This window comes from Bos javanicus, chromosome 1, assembly GCF_032452875.1.
Source record: "Bos javanicus breed banteng chromosome 1, ARS-OSU_banteng_1.0, whole genome shotgun sequence".
NCBI lineage: Eukaryota > Metazoa > Chordata > Mammalia > Artiodactyla > Bovidae > Bos > Bos javanicus.
The window spans coordinates 50,570,062-50,591,728 of record NC_083868.1 but is presented as its reverse complement, the minus strand read 5'-3'; the positions used below and the strand labels follow the sequence as shown (position 1 = coordinate 50,591,728).

General features: G+C 35.9%; 1 protein-coding gene across 11 annotated transcripts in view; it reads left to right on the top strand.

Moving 5' to 3' along the window:
- The window catches only part of CBLB (Cbl proto-oncogene B), a 229,245-nt gene extending 209,598 nt beyond the window's left edge, over positions 1-19,647 (top strand). For all 11 annotated transcript variants that reach the window (XM_061383872.1, XM_061383797.1, XM_061383754.1 and 8 more), the window contains 2 exons: positions 3,372-3,491; positions 15,870-19,647. In XM_061383872.1, the coding sequence (XP_061239856.1) occupies positions 3,372-3,491; positions 15,870-16,129 (380 nt within the window). In that variant the 3' untranslated portion in view covers positions 16,130-19,647. The remainder of the gene's footprint in view (positions 1-3,371; positions 3,492-15,869) is intronic.
- The last annotated feature ends 2,020 nt before the right edge of the window (positions 19,648-21,667 follow it).

The window sequence follows — 21,667 nt, the reverse complement described above, 5'->3', positions numbered from 1 at the left end:
GTGCATTACAAAAAGACATTTCTTTTGTGTTGGTGGGTTGAAATAGGCATGCCTCCCTCTGCTTTGTGCCAGAGCCAGTGCTCCAGGAACAAAGCCAAGGCTGTAGTTATGTCTGCTCATTCCCAGTACTGCGTCTTTGTGCAGTGCACAAAATACACAATGTATCTGGCAGCCCTTACTGAACCTTTCCTCACTGTATTTCTACCTGGAATCTTTTGAAGTCCGTATCCAATCTGAAAGTCACAATTCAACTCTGAAAGCTAGCCAAAAAAGCTAGCTATCTTTATTAGAGATAAAGGAGAGTTTTTCACTGGGATCCAGAAATGCAATTGCATAAGTACAGTACAGAGAAAGCTTGGATCATTAGCAACAGTTACTGGGAATGCTTTAGGGGTTTGGTTGCCTATGACCTTTATGAGGCACACCCATGACATGGTTTCCGAGGGTGTTCATGCCCTTTGAGGGTTGCCCTCACAGAGTTCAGGTCAGAGATCCAGTGAGGCGAGGTCCTCCCTGGGGCACAGCCAGTGTGGAGACTACGATGTCTGAGTGTTGAAGGATTCATGGGGTAGAACAGAAGGATTCATGGGGTAAAACCATGAATTGTGGTCTTGAGACCAGCAGCATCAGCATCACCTAGAAATTTGTTAAAAATGCCAGTGCTTTAGACCTACTCAAGACTTACTAAATCAGAAACTCTGGGAGTAGGACCAAAAGTCTGTATTCTGACAAGCCTTTGGGGTGATTCTGATGCATGCCCAAGTTGGAGAAACCCGAGACTAGCTTATTCCTGGAGGAATGGAATGCAGCCAGCATGAGAAAGGGAAATAAAACCACACCATGTGAACTATGGTACATCAAAGGAACTGACGGTGTTTTAGCCAAGAGGATCGAAGATCTTGAATATATAGAGTTGCCTTCAACCACTGTATTTGTGAGAGAATAATTAGATTTCTTCCATGTCTCCTCAAATGATCAAAGACTGACCAGTGAGAAGAATTAGGAGTGAAAAAATGCATTCCTCTTAAGCTTCCTGAATTAATAATAATTCGTATATCTCAGATGGGTACTGAATTCTCTAACACTGGAAGGCTTAATCAGTGACAAACCACTACATATGGGGATTTTATGAATATGAGTTAAAGAGTGAGGAGTTTTGTTTCACTTCAGTAGCTCTTTAAACCCTATTACAAGCCTATCAGTTACATCTAGCATTGATAGTCTTTTAAAACTTTCAGAGTATTGGATCAATCTTTGAGATAAGTTTTGGGCAGTATCTTTGAGATAATTTGGGGGCAGTCCAGAGGAAAGATGCCATTGTTTTAACTGTTCAAATTGCCTCTTTTCCTACACTTGAGTAAAAGATTGTAAGTATTTCAGATAGTGGGGAAAAAGAATTAAGAAAATTGCATAATGCCTCCTCCCAGAGAAAACCTCGTTAGGTTTCCTTCTTGCACAGCATTATTTTGATATCTATTTCTGCACTTTAAAGTGCAGAGCAAACCTTTTCCTCCCAATCTTTCCTCAGTTTTTAATAATCTCTTAAAATAAGTGTTAAAAATTTTCAGTTTAGCATTACCATACTATAAATCAGAGACAGTAGTGTCCTGCATTTTAGAGTAGACTAATCCCATCATGTTTATTCATTCATTTCTGAAACATTTATTACTACATATAATGATACACTGGCTATGGTATTTTCACTTTGTATGTTTTAATCCTAAGTGTGGATATAAAATTTTATTTTAGTGGATTTTTGAAGAATTTATTTTTAAAAACTATTGATTTTCAAGTTTGGTAATTATTGTGCTCTCTGTGGGAACTGTATCATATGTATTTTCCCATTGGCGCAGGAACCCTTCCAACATTACAATTTGCTGCAGAAGCCCAGTTTACCCTGTACCTGACCAGTAGCCAAACTTATCATGAAGCATCATAGTGATTCAGAATTGAATTAAATATTCCATGCTATTTATGTTCACATTTCATTGTACCCAGTGACTTTTTAGATGCAATAGATTAATGGTACAATATCATACTACTGTATATTATGTAGTCTATTTATGACTCAGTAATCAGTCTGGAATCTAATATTTAGCCTTAAATAGATGATTAGAAATAGCTTAGGTATATCTAACAAAACTGTAAATTTACCCTTAAGGAAACAGAAAAGTTTATGTATTGTAGAAGACAGTCTGTTCTCTGACCCAATAATAAATCTGTGATGTTTTAGAATGAACAAGAACTAAAAGTAAATTTTATTGAACATTTAACTGTAAATCTTTGGAAATTTCCTGTATTTATGCAGAAATAACCATATTTGGTCCCTTTGGTTAGCCTTCCAAAATCAAAAGATTAATATATGTTGCATGGAATTTATCTTCTTACTCCTTCCTAAAATGTTTCAGCAAAATTAATGAGGCTGATCTATTGACCTTTTAATTATCGAAAACTCAGAATCTAAGACTCATTTTAATCTCAAAATTAATGAAAGCAAATTAAGTAGCCTTGGTTAGGTTAAAAAAAAGTCTCTAGCAAAGCTAGGGATAATTATTGTATTCAAATAAGGAAAGAAAATAATGACTTCAACTCTTGCCTTACATTATCTAGTCAAACTTTAGTCTGAGTATGCATTTCCTTCTTAAATTATCAAATTCTTACATGTTTTTTAATATCAAACTCAAATGAAATTTAAAACAATGAAATATCTGTTCTTCTTTAATAGTTAACATTTTAGCCTTATGTTAGCAATACAAATTTCACAGAATTTGAATTTATGAAAAATCAGAATCTAAATTAGTTTTTGGTAGTTAAAAGTAAATATCTATGAAGTGCAAGCTGTTTACCAAGCAGTGTGCCTGGTACCGTGTTTCTGTTAGGAGATAATAATTCAAACCAGTTGAGTATAAGATAAGGTCCCTGTCCTTTAGATGTCAAGTCCATTTTACAGATTATGTCTGCCTAATGCTCGAGAGAGATTAATTGATATGATAATACTATAACAGGCAAAATTCAAAATCCACTTTTTCTTGTTGACTTTACAACAGTTTATATTTATTGTACAGGACAAATTGGGGCATAAAATTAAAATTAGAAACAGTTTTTATCATCAAACAATTTTGCCATCAAATAAGAGATCTGAAAGATACAAAATTAGTAGTGTGCATCAGTTAGGAAAAACAGGGAAAAGCATTTTTGCCCAAGTGATGAATAAATTTGAAAATATGCAGGCAGATTAGAAATGGTTACTATCAGTCATGAAATGTTTTCTTACTTTCAAAAATTGATCTTTACAGAGAATTTCTAATTGTTTTCTTCAGCCAGTTGGCAGAGAGAATAGTTTTAATCTGAAAATTACCTTTATTTTTAAGATCCCTTTTTTGATCCGGCAAGTGGCCAAGTTCCTTTGCCTCCTGCTAGGAGATTACCAGGTGAAAATGTCAAATCCAACAGAGCATCACAGGACTATGATCCGCTTCCTTCATCTTCAGGTGAGTTGGCTAACAGTACTAAGAATAATACTTACATTTGCATAGTGCTTTTTAGAGCACCTTTCATTCTTTATATAATTTAACGAGTGCTGCCAGCCTAAGAAAGTATTTTTATCACCTCTGCATTTGCTCATAAAGCATGTATTATGTGAAGAATGCCTATAGAATTGTCTCACAGAAAATATTAAACTAAGCCTTAATATTAATTTTGATCTGTCAGTAAGGCGTGTTCTGTGCCTCAAAAATCTATTCATTCTCTAACTGAGCTCATGGGAAGATCCAAGGCATCCAAGTAAGTAAATACTGCATTCTCTAACTTTTGTTTTGCCTTATCAAATATGAGAAATGGGAAAGATGTCTATATACACTGAAATGTTGCATTCTCTTATTTTTCCATTAAGGAAAAAAAAAAATCTCTTTAGAATTCCTATTAGCACCAGACTGTTAATTTTCAAGCTTATTTAGGACTATCATGCAATGTTCAGCTGCCAGTCAGTAAGTGCTGGGGTGGTCAAAGAGTTGGTTCAGGATTTTGGTACGATGTTTCGGAAAACCCAGACTTTTTGACTAACCCAATAGAAGGATGTACCATTTCAGTAAGTACAAGTCATACTCATAGCCATTATTAATGAAATGCTGCTGATCTGCTTCTTCAGGATGCCTTCCTTGACCCACCATATCTAAAATAGCTCCCCCTACTTCACACAGTCACTTTCTATCCCCTTCTTTTGCCTTATGTTTCTAAATACCACCTTCCATTAATTTGTTTGCTTGACTGTTTATCTCCTCACTTGAATATTAATGTTTTAAAGATATATCATGATTTGGTTCACTGCTATATCCCCAAGTGTCCAGAGGAGTGCCTAGCACATTTTTTTTTGGATGAGTGGCTGGATACAAGGGAGGAGGGAAGAGTAACTGATAGATGTTATGCTGAACATACACATATTAAACAATTAAAACAATATATTTGTCTCACAATTAGAAGCATCAGAAGTTTTTCCTATGTAAATTCTTGTCCTATATCAGTATTTTTTTAACTATATTTTGACATTTTTTTTGAAAATGTCAAAATATAGTTAAAAAAATACTGATATAGGAAGTACAATTGATTATAATATGTTACTTTCAGGTGTATAACAAAGTATTATATAACTGAGTATATATATGTGTGTGTGTGTGTATATCAGTTCTGTTCAGTCACTCAGTCGTGTCCAACTCTTTGCAATCCCATGGACTGCAGCATGCCAGGCCTCCCTGTCCATCACCAACTCCGGAGTTTACTCAAACTCATGACAATTGAGTCAGTGATGCCATCCAACCATTTCTCATCCACTGTCGTCCCCTTCTCCTGCCTTCAATCTTTGCCAGCATCAGGGTCTTTTCCAGTGAGTCTGTTCTTTGTATCAGGTGGCCAAAGTACTGCAGTTTTAGCATCAGTCCTTCCAATGAATATTCAGGACTGATTTCCTTGAGGATGGACTGGTTGGATCTCCTTGCTGTCCAGTGGACTCTCAAGAGTCTTTTCCAACACCACAGTTCAAAAGCATCAATTCTTCAGTGCTCAGCTTTCTTTACAGGCCAACTCTCAACATCCATGCATGACTACTGGAAAAACCATAGCTTTGACTAGACGGACCTTTGTGCCAAAGTAATGTCTCTGCTTTTTAATAAATTGTCTAGGTTGGTCATAGCTTTTCTTCCAAGGAGCAAGCATGTTTTAATTTCATGGCTGCAGTCACCATCTGCCGTGATTTTGGAGCTCAAAAAAATAAAGTCTGTCACTGTTTCCCCATCTATTTGCCATGAACTGATGGGACCAGATGCCATGATCTTAGTTTTTTGAATGTTGAGTTTTAAGCCAAATTTTTCACACTCGTCTTTCACTTTCATCAAGAGGCTCTTTAGTTTTTCTTTGCTTTCTGCCATAAGGGTGGTGTCATCTGCATATCTGAGGTTATTGATATTTCTCCCAGCAATCTTGATTCCAGCTTGTGCTTCATCCAGTCCAGCATTTCTCATGATGTATTCTGCATATAAGTTAAATAAGCAGGGTGACAATATACAACCTTGACATACTCCTTTCCCAATTTGGAAAAGTCTGTTTTTCCATGTTCACTTCTAACTGTTGCTTCTTGACCTGCAATACAGATTTCTCAGGAGGCAGGTCAGGTGGTCTGGTACTCCCATCTCTTGAAGAATTTTCGACAGTTTGTTATGATCCACACAGTCAAAGGCTTTGGCATAATCAATAAGCAGAAGTAGATGTTTTTCTGGAACTCTCTTGCTTTGTCAATGATCCAACAGATGTTGGCAACTTGATCTCTGGTGCCTCTGCCTTTTCTAAACCCAGCTTGAACATCTGGAAGTTCACGGTTCATGTACTGTTGAAGCCTGGCATGGATAATTTGAGCATTCTTTGCTAGCTTATGAGATGAGTGCAGTTATGCAGTCGTTTGAGCATTCTTTGGCACTGGAATGAAAACTGACCTTTTCCAGTCCTGTGGCCACTGATGAGTTTTCCAAATGTGCTGGCATATTGAGTGCAGCACTTTCACAGCATCATCTTTCAGGATTTGAAATAGATCAACTGGAATTCCATCACCTCCACTAGCTTTATTTGTAGTGATGCTTCCTAAGGCCTACTTAACTTCGCATTCCAGGATGTCTGGCTCTATGTGTGTGATCACACCATCGTGATTTTGTGGGTTGTGAAGATCTTTTTTTGTATGTGTATATATATGTACTGTGTATATATATCTGTGTGTGTATGTGTGTGTATATATATATATATATTCATCTTTAGATACTTTTCCATTATAGGTTACTACAACATACTGAATATAGTTCCCTGTACCATGCAGTAGGACCTTGTTTTTTACCTATTATATATATAGTACTGCTGCTGCTAAGTCACTTCAGTCGTGTCTGACTCTGTGTGACCCCATAGACGGCAGCCCACCAGGCTCCCCCGTCCCTGGGATTCTCCAGGCAAGAACACTGGAGTGGGCTGCCATTTCCTTCTCCAATGCATGAAAGTGAAAAGTGAAAGTGAAGGCACTCAGTCGTGTCTGACTCTTAGCGACCCCATGGACTGCAGCCCACCAGGCTCCTCCGTCCATGGGATTTTCCAGGCAAGAGTACTGGAGTGGGTTGCCATTGCCTTCTCCAATATGTAGTACTATATATCTGCTAATCCCAAACTCCTAATTTATCCCTCCCTGCTCCTTTCCCCTTTTACACCAATTTGTTTTCTATGTCTGTGAGTTTCTGTTTCATAAATAGATTCATTTATATCACTTTTTTCAGATTCCACATATAAGTGACATCATATGATATTTGTCTTTGTCTGATTTACCTCACTTAGTATCATAATCTCTAGATCCATCCATGTTGGTACAAGTGGTATTATTTCATTCTTTTTTTATAGCTACATAATATTCCACTATGTATGTATGTGTGTATATATAGTCTCTTCTTTATCCATTCAGCTATTGATGGACACTTGGGTTGTTTCCATATCTTGGCTACTTTAAATAGTGCTGCTATGAACACTGGGGTGCGTGTATCTTTTTGAATTTTTTTATCTTTTCCAGATATATCCCTGGGAAATGGGTTGCTGGATCATATGGTAACTTGATTTTTCATTTTTTAAGGAATCTCTATATTGTTCTCCATAATGGCTGTACCAGTTTATATCCTCCCCTACAGTGTAGGAGGGTCCTCTTTTCTCCACACCCTTTCCAGCATGTATTGTTTGTAGACATTTAACGATGGCCATTCTGACCTGTGTGAGGTGATATATCATTGTAGTTTTGATTTGCATTTCTCTAATAATTAGCAGTGTTGAGCATCTTTTCATGTGCCTCTTGGCCATCTGTATGTCTTCTTTGGAAAGTGTCTCTTTAGATGATCTGCCCATTTTTTGTGTTTTGTAAAAGTTGATCTGGATGAATTGTTTATATATTTTGGAAGTTAATCCCTTGTTTGGTTTCCTCTAGTTTTATAACACCTGTCTTCTATTTAGGTCTTTAAACTCATTTTGAGTTTATTTTTGTATATGCTACTAATTTCATTCTTTTATATACAACTGTCCAGTTTCCCAACACCACTTATTGAAGAAACTGTCTTTTCTCCATTGCATATTCTTGCCTCCTTCGTTAGAGATTGACCATAAGTGTGTGGGTTTATTTCTGGGCTTTCTGTCCTATTCATTGATTCCTGTTGTCTGTTTTTGTGCCAGTACAGTACTGTTTTGATTCCTGTAGCTTTGTAGTATAGTCTGAAGTCAGGGGGTGATTCCTCCAGCTCCATTCTTCTTTCTCAAGATTGTTTTGACTACTCAAAGTCCTTTGTGTTTTGATACAAATTTCAAAATTATTTCTTCTCTGAAAAGTGCCATTGGTAATTTGATAGGAATTGCATTCAATATGTAGATTGCTTTGGGTAGTATAGTCATTTTGACAATATTTATTCTTCCAATCCAAGAACAGAATATATCTTTTTGTTTACATCACCTTCAATTTATTTCATCAGTGTTTTATAGTTTTCAGAGTATGTGTTTTGCCTTCTTAGGTAGGTTTATTCCTAGGTATTTTATTCTTTCTGTTGTGACAGTAAATGGGATTGTTATCTTAATTTCATTGATACTTTATTGTTAATGTATAGAAATGCAACAGATTTCTGTATATCAATTTTGTATCCTGCAGCTTTACCTAATTCATTAACAAGCTCTAGTAGTTTACTAGTGGCATCTTTACAATTTTCTGTGTATAATAGCAAGCTGTCTTCCAAAGTGACAGGTTTTTGTTTTTTTTTTTTTTTACTTCTTCCTTTCTAATTTGGATTCCTTTTTTTTTTTTTTACTTCTCTGCTGTGGCTACGACTGCCAAAGCTATTTTGAACAAAAGTGGCAAGAGTGGCATCCTTGTCTTATTCTTGATCTTAGAATGCTTTCAGGTTTTCATTGTTGAGTATGATGTTCATAATGGGTTTGCCCTGTATGTTCTTCATTATGTTGAGGTATGTTCCCTATATGCCAAAGTTCTTATCAGAAATGGATGTTGAATTTTATCAAAAGCATTTCTGTATCAAGATGATCATATGGTTTTTAGTCTTTAGCTTGTTAATGTGATATATATCAAATTGATTTATGGATGCTGAAAAATCCTTGCAATCCTGAGATAAATCCCACTTGATCATGATGTATGATCCTTTTTAATGTATTGTTGAATTCAGTTTGCTTTCAAGCTCAAATATCAGCTCACAGATTTGTTAATAGTGAGCAGTTGTCCATTCTGTAACATCCAATCAAGGTAGATAGCTGCTTTGAGAATTACTAACACAATAGCTCTGTACTTGATGACACGCATGGGAGATACGTAAAAATCCCTCTGTAGTTTCATAAGTTTTCACACTTGAATATAACTCGGAAAATTTTACTAACTTTTTCAAATTTTGGTCCATGCTGTCTTTACCAGTTTACTTCTAGCCAGTCCAATGTTTCAGATATATCCATGGATACCCACTGAAACACTATTTTCAGTTGAAAGGGAAGATTTCCAGAATGATAGAAAAATGTGAAAGTCAGGAAAGACAGTATCTAACTATATATATATATATATACACACACACACACACACACACATATATATATATATATAGTTAGAGAAGGAAATGGCAACCCACTCCAGTGTTCTTGTCTGGAAAATCCCAGGGATGGGGGAGCCTGGTGAGCTGCCATTTATGGGGTTGCACAGAGTCGGACACAACTGAAGTGACTTAGCAGCATATATATATATATGAAAATAAAGCAAATTCCTTGAGATGTTAAAGTACAACTTTGAGAACAGTGCCTTGACTGATTTAAAAATAACATTCTGTATCACCAGCTCTGTATTAACAGAAACATATTCTCAAGTTACAAAAAGGATTGTGGCCTAAACATTCTATTTTCACAACTTTATAGTTTACACCATAGCATGCAGGTATTATTGAGCCCAGAATAACATCATTTACATATATGATTTCAACTGGTAGAAATTTCAAGGAAGAACTCTGAGTGACAAACCCGTTGAAACATCCCCAGATAGGCATTTACCAGAAGCCTGAACTGGCTTTTTACCTGAGTGGAAAAACTAGTCTTGATATTACTTTGAGGGTCTCAGCTAGCTGTAACATCAAATATTTCAACTGACTCCTTGAACTCTCTTTACAAACACAGTCAAACTACGGAAAATAAGATACTTTTTTTCTAGCAAGATACTTGTTCACATGCTCCTTCACAGGGCTACCAAGCTGTCCACTAGTTTATTTCATACTAGGAGAGGGACTTAGCTTGCCTTCTGGATTAGATCTTTCCATCAAAAACTTGAGACTGGATGATACGTGCCTTTGGGATACTAACAGCACTTATTTTGCAGTAGCATTTTTATACCATTAAGGCCTTTTTAAGATGACTGTTGAGGATTCCAGTATAATTTGCTGCATCTTATAAATTCCATTTCTGTTTTTTATGGTGGTCTAGTTGATGGTGATCAATTTATATTTATAAACTTTATGAAAAGAATATTTCTAATTCCAAAATTTTAATTGATTTAAAAGTATTTTCCTTATACACTTACCTAAAAAAGATGTGTGCATGTCTTCATATACAAAGAGCCTTCCAAATGTTTTATTCTTCCCCCTCCAAAAGTTTATAACTCTCTAAAGTTCTTAGATCTAACAGTATTTAATGATATGAATATGTTATAATGATAGTTAATAAGTGGATTTTACCAGCTTGTGTTAAATTCATATATACCTGTATATGGGTGACATATATTAGCAGAATTATTATTTTGCTAATAATCTGCTTATTTCTTCACGTGGGGTTCATGTCTATACTAGCTATGCAGGAGCTTTTACACATTCTTCAGTTCGCTTTTCTCTTGTTGTGACACATATGTGCTACAGTTTGAATACCATTCTTTAAAAACCCAGGGAATCCAGCTGACAGAATACAAAGTCGTAATGATGATGTGTTTTTGCTCATGCTGATGAGTACAGCTGAGCTTTTTAATATTCTTAGTATTTAGAAGGACATTTAAGGCAACACTTAATGCTAGAATTTCAGCACATGACTTGTATTAAATGTGTTTGTAACAGATATTATTACCAAGTATACCTGCAAAGTAAAGGAGGTCTCATAGAAGGAATTGATTCCAGTACTACTTTTCCTTCATTAGCTTAAAGGAAAAGTGATCAGATGTTGAATGAATTTTATATTAAGACCTCAATTGGAAACTATGGCTTCATTTCACATAAGAGTTGGAATTGTGTATTGTTATTAGAGATGTTTTAAGATAGTGTTTTTAAGGTTTTATGTTCCAACAAAGGAAATTGCAGTGTTATAGAGTTTTACTTTAGTTCAGCTACCTAAAATGTTTTTCCTTATACACAGCTTCAGGTTTAAAACCACAGAACATAGTGTTGTTTTTCTTACAAACATAATACTAATACTTCTATAACAATTTTCTGAATGTATTAAAAAAGTTATAACCTAGGCTCTGTTTTTAACAATCATAATTACCTACTATAGTGTATGTGAAGATATTTGTAATTTAGTAAAAACTGTGTATCTAAAACATGTCCTTCTAAAATTAGAGAGTATATCGATAGTGGTAGCAATTCAAGTTTACATAATGAGTTTCAGAAATAATTGATCCAACTTATGTGTCAATAATAAAATGAGATTTATGTCTTAATGAGTTATTTATTTTTAATACTCAGGTATTGTTATACATGAACAAATATGTATTCCAAGATTCTTCATGTCCATCCCAAGTGTTGTCAGTGAATTACTAAAATAATCTTAGAAATTATATCTCAAACTTTAAAAAAGATTATGTACAGTTTAGCACCTATAATTTTAAATATAGATAACAGAATTTAGTTTAATATGTTTTCAGTAGTTTTTATTATGGGATAAAGATCTAGCCATAACTTAAATGGGGGAGAGACAGCAATGTTTAGTAATGTACCCAAGGTCTCAAAGCTAGTAAATGATGGGATTTGACTCAGTAAGTATGCAGCCATTTATATTGTTAGGTTTAAAAACTTAACTCACCCATTCATATAATAATGATTGCTAAGCTGAGTTTGGAGATACCAATTAGAAAAATCAAAAACAGTAGCGAAGAAAGAGGGTACTAAGAAATCTAAAATTGTAGGAGAGATTTCAAAACTGCATTATGATCACATGACTTTAGGGAGCTACTGTGTGCTTTCTGTACTTTTTTAAGATTCTTGAGTTTAAGAAGCTCAAGAAGCTCAAGATTCTTTAAGATTCAGACTTGTAAAAAGCACAGTAGACAGAATCTTAAGCTTTGTTTAAAATTATTAAAGTAGTACATGGACATTAGAGAATAAAGTAGAATTTAAAGAAGCAAAAGTCACCTGGAACCATGTCATCAATAGAAACAGTATTGCCATTTTGGAGCCCGTCTTTCTAATGGTTGACCATGCACACATTCACACAGTGGAAATCATACTCCACAGTATAATATAGTATCATACCTTTCTTACACATCATTAAACTTTTTTTGAAATGTCAGTGTCACTTTAAATTATTGTATGATAGTCCATCGTTTTGATATACTCTCACACTAGCACTTCTCAAATCTTTTTCCCCACCAAAGAGCTAACTCTGAATGACAAGGGGATTACGTCTTTAACTAAAAGTGGACAGTCACATGCAGGGAATTGCCTTAAAAATCTTTGTTATTTCAAAAATGTCTACAAATTTTACTTTTTACTTGGTATGTCTACATTTCCATCTTTAAAAACATTTAAGTCTCTCATATCCTTGAGTAAAACTAGTGACCAGGAAGATGTACTGTTTGTATCTGGTGGCTCCTCATCTTCTTGCACTTACTTGGATATTGTTGCCCTTGCTCCTAGGAGTTCAAAAATACCATGAGCATGGACAGTGACCCCAGAATAAACACATGTGTTTCCAATCACATTTTTAAGTATACATGTATTCAGGTACAGAAATCCCCACAGAGCTTGTAAAATTCACAGTCATTCCAGTGTACTACAAAACTACAACATAACTCCTTTGAGGGAACTCTAAGATGGGTTCATCTGCTCCTTTCCTTCATCTACACATTCCAATGTAAGGACCTGGTGTCTCCTCTTTTAGACACTGTGAGGAAGAAGTGGGGACAGAGAAGGCTGAAGCCCATGAATTTTAGGAAGAGGTGTCTAGAGAGAGGGGTTGGCTTTAAGTGATGTGATATAATCATCAGCATGAAGCTTTTTTAACATTTTTTTTTTTTTAATTCTTAAAGGTTACACTTCAAGTTGTAAGAGATCTTGCTTGTTGGTATCTTGCTTAAAAGTTTATAAGAGCTCACTATAAATTCCAAGGTTTTTTTTTCCTGTTCCACACTTGAATCCCTATTGATTTATAGTAATTGCTCTTCTATACAGCATTTGAGTACAGTGGTTACCATTACAGATGTGAATTCATTGTCTTCTCTTTTTCAGTCTCCTCAGCACATACACCAAGCATTACATTAATTCATATACTCCCTGAGAAGAGATAAGTTACACCTCTAAAAATGGAGACAAAAAAGTATATTTGCAGAGTGAGAATTATAAAAGCAAACTGCTTACTTAGCTGCAAGTCACTCTAAATCTTAGTGGCCAAGCAGAGATGAATCTAAGTCTCTGAGTGGTGCTCCTCATTGACATCCTCACCTGGAAAAGTTGTAGCTGTCAGTTGCTGGTGCAGAGCTACACTATACAATAAAACAGTCAAACAAAAAATTAAATTCCAAATTGAATAAAATACTCAGCAATAAATAGAAATTTATATATAACAGGTGGCAAAAAGTCACAACATATCTTCCACTTACTTCCATTCATGGGCTCTAATACATGATACTGTTCAACTCAGGGCATCTGTAAGATTCCAAAGACATGTCAGGTTAGGGTGGCGAGGACTAGGGTTAAATAAGCCGGTATATACGAGAGTTTTGTATTTTTAAAAAAAAATGTATTTGTGGACGCACTAATCTTTACTTCGGAGGTTTGTCCTTTTTACTGAAAATATATCCAAAATCTATTGTGATTCTTTCCACAAGTGGTTTGAATCATTTCCTCAAATATCATATCTATTGATATTTGAAATAGACCAGAGACACCTTAACTCCTCTAGTTTTAATTTAATCATTTTGTGGGGTGTTTCATTTTCCCTAACATTTGGTTTAACCTAACTTGGGCTTCCTGAATTATGCTTAGTTCTTATGATTTTTTAAGAAGAGAATAACTTTCTCAAGAAAAAATTATCATCTGCATGTTCCCATTACATTTGGCCAGTATTACCTACAGCAGCCTCATAGAGCGAATAGATTTCTTGGGGGATTTTCTTGGTGATAGATGTCATATTTTTTAGAGTCATCTACTGAGATCAAAGACATGTGTTTATTAAGTCTAAAATCTAAAAGTTCTAAAACTTAATTTTTTATTATACCATGAGATGTCTTGCTGTTACAGCATCTTTCCCAGTTGAGTAGTCTACACAGCTATACTTATCAAAAATGCTTCATAGTCATGTGCCTTTCTCAGTATTGTAGACAGGAATAAAAGAACAGTATTGGAAAAATTCTTCAAAAACTACAAGGAATTTAACTTTGTATTTAATTCTAGGTCCTTTTTTCACCGAAAAATAAGCCAGAACAGACAGTATTTCAATGTATAAATTCCGTGGTAACTGATTAAAGGAAGTCTTGCTAGAATCTCTAATAGTTTTTTGGAAGGGATTAGAAGCATAATTTATTGTCCATCTCTGCATGACATTAATGGAAATACTTAATAGAAAAATAAATGAAACCTCAACAGTAAGAAGTGCAATTTACTAGACCATAATAATTTGAGATGTTTAGTTACAGATACACAAAACAGCAGACTTTACCAAGAACCAGAAACTAATGTGTGTTCTTATGTCTAAGTAGAATGAGCTTTATCTATAGCTATAATATTTTTTCAAACTAGATATTATTCTGTAAGAAAGAAACAAAAATAAGACTATCATCCAATTTTGTGTAGAACTAAATATTTTCATCCTGGAAGCTTTTGTGTATGTTGATAGTGCTAGAATTGCAAATAGAATTTTTTTTTATTACCTTCTCAGACAAATATACTTTTGAGAAAATGTGAAATAATGTATCAGATGATTCTCAGATTTACATTTATTATTGAAAATATCAGCTTACAGTGTTTGCAGACGCCATCAGGAAAGTTGGCGGAGTAGAGATGAGGAAGGACAGGACGAGCACAGGAGTCATGAGGCATTTGTGTTCTAGCCTCACTTCTTCGTTTGTTTAACTGTGTCCCTGAATGTTGCACTTGTCAGTCATCTAAGAAAAAAGGGATTAAATAAATATTGATGTCTGTCTTGTCAAATGTATGCCATCAAACATTTATGGGTTTAAGACAACTTTTAATCTCTTTAAAATCTAGGCTTTTGATAGTACATACCATGTACAGATAAATGGAAATATGTGATAAAAGTGCCCCCTTAAGTTACTGGCCCACTTCCTGGTGATCTGCATGGTGGTGGCCTATATTTTCTTTGTTCTTAATGAGATTACTTTCCATTTTTGGACACCAGTGTCATTTGGTTTAACTTTGGGAAACGAATACCAAGAGACTGACCTGGAACCCAGTTCTCCACTGTTTCTGCTGGCTTTGCTTTTTTTTTTTTTTCCAAGCTAAGCTTTCTACGTTGGAATCTGGATGAAGTATTTCAGCAAAGCACCAACCTATTGACTAACGGCTGTCTGAAAGCATCTGCTATTTCATTATTTCCCCCCAGCATCAGTAAGGCCTCACCAGCATTCTAACTGGAAAAATATGCTGCAAAGCATATTTCTCAGAAGTCTTGCTTATGACATGGGGTGGGACGTAGGACCTGATGGGGATGTTCTAGCAGGAATATCATTGAGCTTATAACAGTTTCTTTCAGTAGCAACTTCCCAGGAAATTATCTCCACCATAGTAGAGAAGGGTTACTGTATTGCCAGAGTGAAAGCTTTTCTTTTTCAGTTATTTTTTTTTCCTTCTATATCTTTTATTTCATCTGATTTAAAGAATAATATGTAGAAGTGGGAAGACATTTGTGTTAATTTCTCAAATTTCCAACACACCTTACCTTTGTTTTCCCGACATTCAAAGTAGACACAATATAACCTATTCAACCACAGTATATAAAAATGGTTTTTGTAGAAACAATGAAAAACTGTTTTAATATAAAATAATGAAATCCTACTGATGTATAATGTCTTTCTTTTTATCTCTTTATTTAAATACTTCTCTTTAAAATCTACTCAGATGGTTCACAAGCACCAGCCAGACCTCCTAAACCACGACCCCGCAGGACTGCACCAGAAATTCACCACAGAAAACCCCACGGGCCTGAGGCAGCATTGGAAAATGTCGATGCAAAAATTGCAAAACTCATGGGAGAGGGTTATGCCTTTGAAGAAGTGAAAAGAGCCTTAGAGATAGCCCAGAATAACGTGGAAGTGGCCCGTAGCATCCTTCGGGAATTTGCCTTCCCCCCTCCAGTCTCCCCACGTCTAAATCTATAGCAACCAGGATCATAAAGACCAGAAGGTGAAGCAATCGCTGACTATCCCAGGCGTGTGGAGAGAAAGAGACGGGATTCAAGAGAGAAGCTTTCTCCTCCTCACGTGGCATCTTTGAGAAGAGAGGCTTGGAAGTGGCTGCTTCTCAGAAGACAGCTGCTGCTTGCTCAGGATGCCAAGGGCTGCGGCTTCCTTCCTCTTGCTAGCCATACTTTTAAATCAGGGTTGAACTGACAAAAATAATTTAAAACGTTTACTTCCCTTGAACTTTGAATCTGTGAAATGCTTTTCCTGTTTACAAGTTGGCAAAGTTGCAGTTTGTTTTTTACTTTTGTTTTCAGATTTTTGGTTTTTTTTGATACCTGTACTGTGTTCTTGATCAACCCTCTGTGCAGTGGTCAGGTCTGCTGTAACATTTCCCACCAGCTCCCTTGCTGTGTGCGTCAACAGCGAAGTCACATATTCATTGTGATCGCTCCCATCCCAGCCCCCTACCCAGGTCCAGTTTCATTTCTCCCATTTACAAGATGCTTTAAAGGTTCTGATTTTCAGCATATCAAACTAATGCAAAACAAGTGCGTGGCCTTCACTGCTGAGTGTTCTCTTTGGAAACCATCACTGTTGAGAGATGGGGAAAATCTGAATGTATAAAGCATTTTTGGTTAATGAACTGCCTTTTATAAGGGATTTTCATATATTATAGACACGCTTCCCTTTTTGGTGTAAGTTTTGTGATCGTTAATCTTCCACACTCTCATCTTTGTCATCCTCGAGGTGTAATGACTATAAAAAAAAACAAACAAACAATAATAACCTGAAATATTGGAAAGCAACTACTGCAGAGGTGGGAGAAATACTCTCGCAGATGACAGCGCCATGCTCAAGTTAGATCACGAGGTCCCTTGGTATTTATGCCCGCATGACCGATGAGGCCTACTGAGTAAGAGGGCCATCTCCCAGAAGTGTATTAGTAATTTTCAGATAAAATTATGAGCATACCTTTCCCAAAGTGGAACAGACTTCATTTCCTGTTTGAGTGATTACACTCTGGTACCTAACAAGTTTAGGAACCAGTTCATCTTGCAGTGGAAACAGTAAATCTTTGATGCACTGTTAAGTGCTAATGCTACTGTGGCAACGTTGTATTTTTTTTTTTTTTTTGCAAAATTCTTAATAATTTTGTACCATCAAATTAGAGTTCATATTTAATTTTTAGAGTCTCATTCATTGCTCCACGTTGTTCCATCCAGTCAGGTGAAAGAAATTTATATAGTTTTGCCTTTTTTGCAAAATGAAAGTAGGTTCTTCAGAAACCACATTATTACTTTTAAACCTACAGATATTTATTGGGCACCTGTGATGTGCTCTGTGCTGTCAGGCACTGTGTTCTTAAAGCACAAACCATCACAAAGTGATTGCATTGTGGTATTCTGTTATCCTTTATCCGCACTTTGGATGGTCAGAAAGTGTCTCTGCTAGACAAAAGCATGGAAGGTTTCCACCAGCGCTTCAGAATTTTCAGGCAGTCGTCTTTTTAAATTATTATTTAGTAAAGAATTGAGACAAAACCAGGTCTGTGTTAAATGCTTGACCCACAGGTGGTTTTCTAAATGTGTACTGCCTGCGGGTTTGTGCACATTTCTGTTACTCGTTTACCTTCACACAGTGTGATGTAAAAAGATGCATCTGATAATGAGTGCCTCTTTGGGATTTGAAAGCATGTGACCAAACGTGTAGCAGAGCCAAAGGAAACTAAGTCAAGACTTGTACAGTCCTTGTGTTGACCCGGGGAGGGAAGCAGCACATTTCTTTGCGAGCTGACACGTGCCCTGACTTGACAACTTGGTCTCCTAACATGAGGTCCTTGAGGAGTCATAGGCCTTGGGTAGTTTGTGCTCATGTTTTAATTTCTTCATCTGATTCTGAGCTGGTTCATGTCCCTGGAAGAGAATTTTTAATTTGCCTTAAATGTTCTTCCTGTAAGTATATGAGGGCAGTTTTTTATACTTTTAAAAATTGCATTGGCTAATTCTCCATCGCTTTATGAACTCCATGTTACAGCATCGTGATTTTTCATTTGTTTTTATTAGTTTCTGATGTCATGCTGAAATAGCACTGTGTTTTGAGTTTGTTTTATGAGTTGCTGATCTTCGGTACAGTCTAAAAGCCAAAAGTTGCCACTTCATTGTGATAACATTGTATAACATTCTTAATAGATCAGGGAAGGATGTAAAATGTGAGTGTTAGAAAGCATAGTATAATCTCATTCAAACAATCTTAAAAAATGAGTGAACATTTCCAATGAAAGTGAGAAAAAAAATAGTGACAACATAGTAAGGTTAGATCTGAAATTTTTAAAATCTGTTTTGCAAGAAAACTTACTAGCCTGCACGAAAATCTCTCTGTACCTAGTTCTCAATAGCAACCATTAGTTTTCCCATGAAAAAGACCAAATCAAAAATTTGTATGGAATGGAAAGAGTGGAAACTTTCTATCAAACACTGTCATTGAAAACTTACTGCTACCTATTACTTAACTCAAAAAAGATTTTTTTGAGGAAATAATTAAAAACACAGTTTTTAATCATAAAAGTGACTAGCCATTAATGGCTGGAAATGATCCAGGTTTGGTTTCACTGTGATCCAAAGTTTGACATTCCTCTGATTTCTCAAAATTTGGTAATATGATTATTTTTAAAGCCAGTACAACATGCTATTTATATAATTAAAACAGATCGTGGCCAACATTAACCTGCTCTCCCCTGTGCCTAACATATTCTGGGGCAGAAGTACTTACCTTTAAAGATAATCCAGTAAATTATCTCCATAATTAATCTCTCTTTCCCCTTTGATGTCTATAATATCTATCCTGGCCAAATTTTCTAGAATTGAATCAGCAGAGCTTATGGTCAACTTGAACTTCTTTCCATAAAGGTGACCCCTCCCCGTCCATATTCCCTTGCCTATATTGCAAATAGTCTTAATAACAGAACCCTAATTGCCCATGAACCTCAGAGGGCCCATTGGTTAACTCAATATTCCACTCACACGAACACTTGCAAAGATTTCTTCATAATGTGAATTTTTCTCTTGTTCAGTTCCAGAAGCATTTCTTACAGTTTGGACATTATTTTTCCTCTCAGATCTTCAACTTGAAGCTTTAATTTGCACTGAATTATCTAACCCAGTTAAATTTTTCAGTTTTTTTTCTCTTATGCTGACAGATTTGAAAGCAAATCACAGTATGTTTTCAACAATACAGGTACTGCCTGTTGACCTGGAATTTTAGTGCTTCTAGGAAGAGTTTGCAGAAAATGACAGCAGTTGAGTGAAGGGTTTTCTTCTCAATTACTATTTTATTTTTAATGCCTTTTTAAAACTTGTCTAATGTGGCAAAATAGCTATGTGTTCAATTAATTTATATTTTATTCATCCTTTTTCAATTCTGGTTATTATTATGTAAACTCCAGTACAATTTTATCTGTTCTTTTAAGGTATTTTATAAAATGAATGTTAACAAAAGCAGAGTTGGTATATTATTTTTCAAATGAATGCAAACATTTCAGAGCAGTTCTATGTTGTATTTTTTATCTTCACATTCAGAGCTAATGGTCAACATTGTATCAAGTACCCATCCCAAATGATTCAATTATTAAATAACAAAACCATATCATTTAAAGGTATTTCACATAGATAAGCTACTCCCATGCCTTAGAACTGAAAAGTCAAAGTTATATTAAGGCTCTGAGTAAGAAATATCAAATTCAGGAAAAGCTGATTGTCTTCTAATGACATACCATATAATTGATATTTCTTAAAAGTAACATCTGTTCTTTATATTCTTTAAATTCTTGATTATTCTAATCATTTGTCACTGACCAGTACATATCAGGGAGAGGACAATGGAGACAAACCATGTTAATAACTGCTTTTATATCAGAAACCATAACAGAATGTTGTGAAAATCACTGGTACATGCATAGTAGTAATAACTATACTTTCAAAGAACACACAATTAAATGGGAGCTGCAAGCACATAATTCCAATACAGAGAACACTGTACAGAAGTTATCACATTGTACTGGCATTATGTACATATGGTAAGTGCTAAGAACCCAGGTCTCCTGCATTGCAGGCAGATTCTTTACCAGCTGAGCCACCAGGGAAGTCCAAGAATACTGGAGTGGGTGGCATATGCCTCCAGCAGATCTTCCCGACCTAGACATTGAGCCAGCGTCTCCTGCATTGCAGGCGGATTCTTCACCAGCTAGCTGAGCTACAGGGAAGCCCCAGAAGAACTATGTTGGGCCCTTAATATATGCAAGGAACTTAGTGTTAAAGCATGCAACAACCATCATGCCTCTTCTAGGACTGTCAAAGTAGGGTGTGATATGTTCCTTCTGAAAAGTCAGAGAAATAATAAGACTGAATAGCATTTTGTTAGCCTAAAGAGAAATAGGGTTTTTGTTGTTAAGAACTCAGGAGGTAAAGCTTTTCAAACAGGAACAGCACACATGATAGAACACTTGTTATTTAGACAAAGGTGACAAGTAGTAGGATGCTTGGAACACAGAAGAGACTAGGAGGCCACCTTGATGACCGAAGGTGAAGGGCCACGCAGCGTCTCAGGTCCTAGGAATCAGGTTAGGAATCACTTGCTGGAACTCAGATGATAACATCCATGAAAATGCTTAGAGATTGGGGGGTATTTAACAGGAATTGCCACATCAAATTACAATCTGGCTATAAACTAAAGGGAAATTTAATTTTCAGGCCTCTCTTTTATGTCCCTCTTGATTTTCAAGAGAAACTTGGGTGGTATTCTTAATTACCTATTTTTGCTGCTTTTTCATCCTCACTACCACCACCCTCTTTGGGGTCTTAATTTTGACTCCCCTAGAATTTTTAATAGCCTGTAATTGACCTCTGTGGCTCTAGTGCAAGGCAGACTGAAGTTTCTGAAATTCAAATTCAATGTGCCGCCTCCATGTAAAACCCCTGAATACTCTATGGTAGAGATCCCTTGTCTGCATTCCTTTTCCTACTCACCTCCTGTCCTAGACCCTCTTCAGTTCTGCTGAGCTGGCAACTGTCCACATAGGCTCTACATCTTTATACTTGCTAGTTCTTCTGACTGTTCCTTTCCCCTTTTCCAGCCTAGCCAACTCATTCTTTAATACCTCAAGTATTTCTTCTGTGAAGCATTTCTCATCTTATCCCACAGTCTGAGTTAAGCATGTCATCGTCTACATCTCACATAGTACCATATTCTAATGCTTATAGTGTGGTTTTTGCAGTTACTTCATTCCACAGATGGCCCCAACTAGACTGAACTTCTGTAGTAGAGGAAGCATGTCTAATACATGTCTATGTCCCAAGCTCCTACTATAGAGCCCAGCACATACTAAACAAAATGCTTCAAATAGATGAAAATGCACTCTTAAGCAGCCAACAGTGGAAACAGTTCTGAAAGCTCTGCAACCAGCTCCCTGCATGCAATGCCGTCTCTTTAATTTGCTTTCTTCATCCATGGACCAGGACA